Below are 7,938 nucleotides of genomic sequence, written 5' to 3' on the forward strand. Positions count from 1 at the left end.
ATTGCCCAATAAAACTTTCCCCCAAATCCCCACAGCCAGCGACTGCTTTAACATGCGAAAAATCCTCCAATGAGAATCCCAGCTGATGTGAGTAAATCCGGCTCCCTGTTCTCTGTTCCTGCAATTGGAGTTGGGAGCAATAAGCACAGTTTCCCAGCACTGAACAAGTCTGTCCCTTTATCCCCATGTCTGATTCCTGTGCCATATAATGAGGGGAGAAAATGCCATCATTATCTCTATATGTAAGGTACCAGCAAGGGGCCTGACACAGTGCTGGGAATCAGCATTCTCACTGGGCAGTTCTTTTGCATTTATAATCAACTTATTTATCAGTACAATTCTCATTGGGGAATTTCCTTGCATCTATAATTATGGTTTTTGGCAACTTCTATAGCAAAACTAGGGGGCGCCGTGGGGCAGCATCATGGCTGGGTTTATATCCCCTTTAACCATGGCCCATATGAGGCTCAATTTACCTAAACGTAGTGGATAGATCGGTGATTGTCTGTAGACAACTATGATGGATGCCTCCCAACCGGACTCTTGGCTACTTCCCAACCACTTCCTGGTATATTATAGTTGTTGAATGGTTCTATGGCCAAGTTGAACTGGTTACAAGATACCTCAGGGCAAATCTCTCTAAAAAAGGTCAAGAATGATAGTTGCCCATCACAACACGAGCAGAAGCCTCATTATCTTAACCGGATAAGAGAATTTGCCGCTGAATAGATGTTTGGTGGCCACAAACCCTACTCTGTGTAGATGAAGATGATGGATTTAGTTGTTCCAGTAGGGTGGGTTAGAGTGCTAGAGAGGTAGCCATTACCCCTATTGGTCTATAGGATTACCCATAAGCTCTCTGTGCATCTTCTTTCTATGAGCCCCAATTAGTATCACAAGGTCCAGGTCTTTAGAGTTTTAGGTTCTTTAGGCTTCTTTATTTTTTCTTCATCCTTTGTCCAAAAGTAAGACCTTTCTTCTGCACTTTCACGGGCAGCTACATGTAGGCACCTCAACTTACGGATGCAATATTTATACAAAATGGCAAGTTATTGTTAATTATACTAATTATAGAACCAAAAAATATGGACCTGGTTTCATGTTTACTTTTTGATGTTCTCAACAGTGAAGTAGCTCTTCAAGAGTTCCTGAGTTGGTCCTTTGCCCAACTGTTTGCAGGAAACTCCCACAAAATGTATTGATTGGCAAATTACCTTTGGCTAAACCAACAAGCATAGACACAGAAAGCCATTCATATTAGTGTTAGTTTAGTACAAGCAAAAAATCCCCTAAATTAATTCAACTTCAGACATGAAAAAACAAGATTGGCCACTTGAATCTTCATATATATATATATATTCCAAATTCCAAATAAATCTGATTAAGGCAGGTTTATGTCTTATGGGATATGCTGTTGGTTTGGCCCTGTTGTCCCAAGCTCAAAATAAAGTAACCTAGGGCAACCAAACAGCAATTAGTACGGACCAATCAGCTGCAGGCAGCAGCAAGTGAGGGTGCAAACCCTAAACTTCTCCAGAGCATCTACACCCATAGGATCCTGGCCAAATCTTACTAATGTTCTACCAGTCTCTTCCTAGGGAAGTCTTGGATGTCTTGGAATCAACCTGAAATGAGAACCTCAGCATGTGTGGTCAATTGTTAAAAGAACAACTCTAAGAGAGAAGGTCCAAGGTCCCAATTAACTGACATATTTTAGGTCTTATAAACAGGGGCTGTATGAAATCAAGAGGAGGACAGGTTCTTATATGAATGGTAAGGCTCTGCTAGGCAGATGGAGAGTAATGAACCATTTCAGCACATTTAGAAGGTCTATGACCAATGACAACCAACAGAAGACCTTTCTCTGGAGAACTGCCCCTGCTTTTGTTTATACCCCAGATTTCTCATGACCTGTTGGTTTAACAACTTCTCTGAAATGTCCCCCTTACCTGCTGAATTATTTTTACCCTTATTTCCCTGATTTTTAAACCATAAATCAGAGGGTTCAGAAGTGGCGGTGCCACCAGAAAATGCACTGACATGAAGACCCTCAGAGCATAAGGTATGGCGGTCGGTGTAAATCGGTAGAGGAATATCTCAAAGAGGACATCAACAATGAAGTTTGTGATGGTAATGAGATGGGGGGTGCAGGTCTTCAAAGCTTTGGCTCTGAAGTCCTGTGAAGACTTCACACATACTCTTAGAATGGCCATGTAGGAGATAAAGATAAGCGATGGCATCGCCACCATTAGTGCGAGCACCACCACCATTCCAAATGTGTTGTTCACAGTGGTGTCGATGCAGGAGAGCCTCACCACCGACCAGTTGTCACAATAGATCTTCAGGATGGCTGAGTCGCACAGCGTAAGCCTGACTGTCAGTATAATATGTATAGTAATAAAGATGAATGAGTAGAACCATGCAGCTACAATGAGTCTGTAGACCACGGCCAAAGACATAATACTGTTATATCTCAGGGGGTCACAGATGCACACATACCGATCCAATGCCATGACCGCCAGCAAGGTCATCTCGCACCCTCCGTAGGTGTGAATGGCAAACACTTGTAATATACAACTGGTGTAGGAGATGGTTTGGACCTTCTGCAGTAGATTGATGAAGAGACCGGGGTAGAAGGCAAGGCTGCCGTAGAGTCCGTTGAAACACAAAGCGCATATAAAGATATACATGGGCTCCTGTAGGGCTTTATGTATCAGGATAACAGTGATGACCGAGACATTGGATAGAACGGTTGTGAGGTATCCCCATACCCCCAAGGCCAAGTACACATATCTCATTGAGGTCAATTCCCCAAATCCGAGGATCATCATCGAAGGGCTGAAATGGGTGGAGTTTTGCATAACTGTCTCTGTGTTGGAAAGAAATATAAATCAGGTCTGAGCTACTGTTGGAAACAATCATTTCTATAGGAGGTTCCACCGTACGTTGGGTCCTGGGGAGATGTTGCCAGCATCACACTATGTTTTTGGCTTCTTCTCATTGGAGGATTTTTCGCATGTTAAAGCAGTCGCTGGCTGTGGGGATTTGGGGGAAAGTTTTATTGGGCAATATTGCTTTAAGAATACAGCCCTGATGTTGCTGGACTACAGCTCCCAGCATGCCCCAAGCTTCATTATATGTTACATTATTGTGGGATTTGTAGCCCAGTAACAACTGAGTAACGTTGGGTTGAGCCGCGCTGGGCAGCAGGGTTTAGTTCCCCTTTAAATTAACTTTTAGTATGGTGTAGACATTGATATTCTGAGACAATTTGCAACTGGTTTTCATTTTTGATTTTTTAGGTTTTTTTTCAGTTATTGAGCTTGACGTTTTGGAATTTCAGCAGCTATATGGTTGCTAGGGTATTGTTAACCTTAGCAACCAGGCAGTGTTGTGAATGAGAGACAGGAATATGAATAGGGGAGGGGCTGAATAGAGAGATGAGTAATAAAAGGTAACAATAATAATAACATTTTAAGCTCACAGAGCAATAGGGTTTGGCTGCCGGGGTCAGTGACCCCCATTTAAAAGCTGCAAAGATGTAGAAGTAGAAGAAATAATGATGACCAGTCACAAAGTTGCTGGGAATAGGGCAGTCTATAACTTAGTAAGAGTTTAACACCCACTGAATGAATGTAAATGACACAGATCATAATCCTGGCATGATACATACTCCGTGCCCGTGGGTTGGGTTACACAGCAACACAGAACTGGCACCCAGCCCCCTGCCCTGGCACCTACTGCCAGCTATCCTTCCAGGAGATTAGAAAGGAGACTCACCCCTACTCACCCCTACTCACCCCTACTCACCCCTTCTCACCCCTTCTCACCCCTACTCACCCCTACTCACCCCTTCTCACCCCTACTCACCCCTACTCACCCCTTCTCACCCCTTCTCACCCCTACTCACCCCTACTCACCCCTACTCACCCCTTCTCACCCCTACTCACCCCTACTCACCCCTTCTCACCCCTTCTCACCCCTACTCACCCCTACTCACCCCTACTCACCCCTTCTCACCCCTACTCACCCCTACTCACCCCTTCTCACCCCTTCTCACCCCTACTCACCCCTACTCACCCCTTCTCACCCCTACTCACCCCTACTCACCCCCTACCCACCCCCACTCACCCCTACTCACCCCTTCTCACCCCTACTCACCCCTACTCACCCCTACTCACCCCTTCTCTCCCCTACTCACCCCTAGTAACCCCTACTCACTACTCACCCCTACTCACCACTCACCCCTACTCACTACTCACCCCTACTCACCACTCACCCCTACTCACTACTCACCCCTACTCACTACTCACCCCTACTAACCCCTACTCACTACTCAAACCTACTCACCCCTACTCACTACTCACCCCTACTCACCCCTACTCACTACTCACCCCTACTCACCCCTACTCACTACTCACCCCTACTAACCCCTACTCACCCCTACTCACTACTCAACCCTTCTCACTACTCTCCCCTACTCACACCTACTCACCCCTACTCACCCCTACTCACCCCTACTAACCCCTACTCACCCCTACTAACCCCTACTCACCCCTACTCACTACTCACCCCTTCTCACTACTCTCCCCTACTCACACCTACTCACCCCTACTCACTCCGGGAATGTGCTCCTTCTGCCGGTGTGTGTGGCACTGCTGCACCCTATTTATACCCACCCGTTCATGCCAGGGAGCCCGTCCCACCCCAGCAATGAGCCCTGTCATTATTATGTTTTCTGTCTGCTTTAATCTACAGGGAATCATTTGCCTCATTATTTTAATGTTAATTCTGCAGTTTGATTCAGACCAATCAGTTTAGCCAATGATGCCTTTCTGTCTTTGTGTTACATTTGTGCCCGAAAAGGACGATCGGCATTGAGCAAATCAGCACTTGGGTTAAAGGGGATACAAACCCTGCTGCCCAGCGCGGCTCAACCCAACGTTACTCAGTTGTTACTGGGCTACAAATCCCACAATAATGTAACATATAATGAAGCTTGGGGCATGCTGGGAGCTGTAGTCCAGCAACATCAGGGCTGTATTCTTAAAGCAATATTGCACAATAAAACTTTTCCAAAATCACTGTGACTTGAACACCAGTGCAAAAAATAATGGTACAGCGCAGCAGTAAAGTGTGCCTGAGTCTGAGCTTTCAGCCAGCGCTACACATTAGAACTGCTTTCAGCTAACCTATTGTTTCTCCTACTCCCATGTAACTGGAGGAGTCCCAAGCCGGACTTGGATTTCTTACTATTGAGTGCTATTCTGATACCTACTGGGAGCTGCTATCTTGCTCCCTTCCCATTGTTCTGCTGATCGGCTGCTGGGGGGGAGGGGGGGGGGATATCACTCCAACTTGCAGCGCAGCAGTAAAGTGTGAGTGAAGTTTATCAGAGCACAGGTCACATGGCTATGGCACCCTGGGAAATGAAGAATATGGCTAGCCCCAGGTGATATTTTTTATTTGATTGATTGTCAAGAGTTACTGCCCACAGGCAAATTTACCCACTGTTGATAAATGACCCATTGTGTCTATGTAGATTTCATATAATATTAATATAGAACTATTTGAATACAGCCATCAGGATTCGGGTATTTACAGTTCTGTTTTGGGTTTGTGCATCCATAGCTGAGGATCTCAACAAGGTGAAGAAGCAAGAAGCACCAATAGGAGGTAAATTATGTATTTATTACAAGTGTCACACAGTGAAAAGTCAAAAGTACTGAGTAAAAGGACAGTCTTCCAAGAGCAGTTCCTGCCCCTAATGAGAGTTCCAAGGACCCAAATCACTAAGTTTCACTTGAATGTTCTAGTGGTGCCCATGGGAACGATATGGAGGGTCTGGAAGAACATCTTTTATGGCACAAAAAGAGCCTAAACCTTACCCTCACTAACCTTCAAGGTGGACTTTCAGGTGTATCTCATAGAGCAACTACCAATGGTTCAAGCCTCATATTTTGGGGCTTACTCCAGCAGAACATGGGCTACATTCTAGGCCCATACTTTCAGTATGCTGAAGACCTGAAGTAAGCTCAGACCTTGCACCTAATGGAAGAACAGACATGGGCAAATACAAAGCTAAAGCTGAGTTCACTGTCCCTGATGTAGCCTTTACTGGGGCCTTATGCTTCTGGCTCTTGATCCATCCAGGATGAACCTCCAGGGTACCAATTGTGACCAATCCCCTTCCTTTTATACACCTGACCTGACATATAAAACACCTGAGTGACCCTCCTACACATCCCACACCTCTACCCCAGGTAAACACTCACTGATAGGTAGGTTCCATTCCATGCTTTTCTTGGGGAACCAACTTGGGGACCTCTGCAACCCTACAACTTCTTGAACCATAAGAGAATTACCCATACCACAAACTCCTTCTGTGCTTGTGGTTTTCATGAACTTTACTGGTCTCCAGATGTAGAAGCTTAAATATCCTTGATCTCATCCTTGATCTCACTAAGTTTCTCTTGGATGTTCTAGTGGTGCCCATAGGAATGATATGGAGGGTAAGTCTGGAAGAACGTCTTTTATGGCAATCAAGAGTCATCGCTCAGGGTCATGACAAAAAGAGCCTAGATCTTACCCTCACTAACCTTCAAGCTGGTTTATCTCATAAAGCAACTACCAGTGGTCCAAGCCCCATATTTTGGGGATTACTCCAGCAGAACATGGGCTACATTCTAGGCCCATACTTTCAAAGATGAAGTTCACTGTCCCTGATGTAGGCTTTACTGGGGCCTTATGCCTCTGGCTCTTGATCCATCCAGGATGAACCTCTAGGGTACCAATTGTGACCAATCCCCTTCCTTTTATACACCTGACCTGACATATAAAACACCTGAGTGACCCTCCTACACATCCCCCACATCTACCCCAGGTAAACACTCACTGAGGGTAGGTTCCATTCCATGCTTTTCTTGGGGAACCAACTTGGGGACAAGGAAGAAACAAAGCAAGAACAGGACAAGGAAATCTGGAGCTTGGAACCAGCACGAAAACAAGAACAGTCACAGGAACAGGGAACACGGAGGCAGGGTCACAATAAACAATTAATGACCAAGCAAGGGGCAATGGTTAGGGAAAGGCTTATAAAGGGTGAAGATTAGGAGATGGGAAACACATGAGGTTAATGAGGTGGGCGGAAGAAAGGGAGCAGACAGAAAGTAGGAGACAGACAAGAGAAGAATCAGACAGACAGCCCAAAATGCCTCCAGTGGCTACAGAGGCAAATGCATGCCGCCAGGAACACCCCAAGTGGTGTTCGAATCCTGGCTGATCCTGACAGCTTCTCTTGGATGTTCTAGTGGTGCCCTTAGGAACAATATGGAGGGCAAGTCTGAAAGAACATCTTTTATGGCACTCAAGAGTCATCGCTCAGGGTCCTGACAAAAAGAGCCTAGATCTTACCCTCACTAACCTTCAAGCTGGTTTATCTCATAGAGCACCTACCAGTGGTCCAAGCCCCATCTTTTGGGGCTTACTCCAGCAGAACATGATCTATGTTCTAGGCCCATACTTTCAAAGATGAAGTTCACTGTCCCTGATTTAGGTATTACTGGGGCCTTATGCCTCTGTCTCTTGATCCATCCAGGATGAACCTCCAGGGTACCAATTGTGACTAATCCCCTTCCTTTTATACACCTGACCTGACATATAAAACACCTGAGTGACCCTCCTACACATCCCCCACTTCTACCCCAGGTAAACACTGACTGACAGGTAGGTTCCATTCCATGCTTTTCTTGGGGAACCAACTTGGGGACCTCTGCATCCCTACAACTTCTTGAACCATAAGAAAATTACCCGTACCACAAACTCCTTCTGTGCTTGTGGTTTTCATGAACTTTACTGGTCTCTAGATGTAGAAGCTTAAATATCCTTGATCTCATCCTTGATCTCACTAAGTTTCTCTTGGATGTTCTAGTGGTGCCC

The 7,938-nt window shown here is 45.5% G+C and overlaps 1 protein-coding gene across 1 annotated transcript; it reads right to left on the reverse strand.

Moving 5' to 3' along the window:
* Positions 1 to 1,294: 1,294 nt before the first annotated feature.
* LOC100485793 (olfactory receptor 52D1) lies at positions 1,295 to 2,828 on the reverse strand. Its single transcript, XM_031896247.1, has 2 exons — positions 1,960 to 2,828; positions 1,295 to 1,358 (listed from the first exon to the last, which is right to left on the reverse strand). Exons 1-2 carry the CDS (start codon positions 2,826 to 2,828, stop codon positions 1,295 to 1,297), a joined length of 933 nt encoding a protein of 310 aa, XP_031752107.1.
* Positions 2,829 to 7,938: the final 5,110 nt, after the last annotated feature.

Source organism: Xenopus tropicalis, chromosome 2, assembly GCF_000004195.4.
Source record: "Xenopus tropicalis strain Nigerian chromosome 2, UCB_Xtro_10.0, whole genome shotgun sequence".
Lineage (NCBI taxonomy): Eukaryota > Metazoa > Chordata > Amphibia > Anura > Pipidae > Xenopus > Xenopus tropicalis.

Bases quoted from the DNA above. Each gene is read 5' to 3' on its own strand.
- LOC100485793 (XM_031896247.1), bottom strand. From the start codon at position 2,828: ATGATCCTCGGATTTGGGGAATTGACCTCAATGAGATATGTGTACTTG. The intron at 1,359-1,959 runs AATTCAGCAGGT...TGGAATTTGGAA, and splicing joins AGGGAAATAAGGGTAAAAAT to TATATATATATATATGAAGA.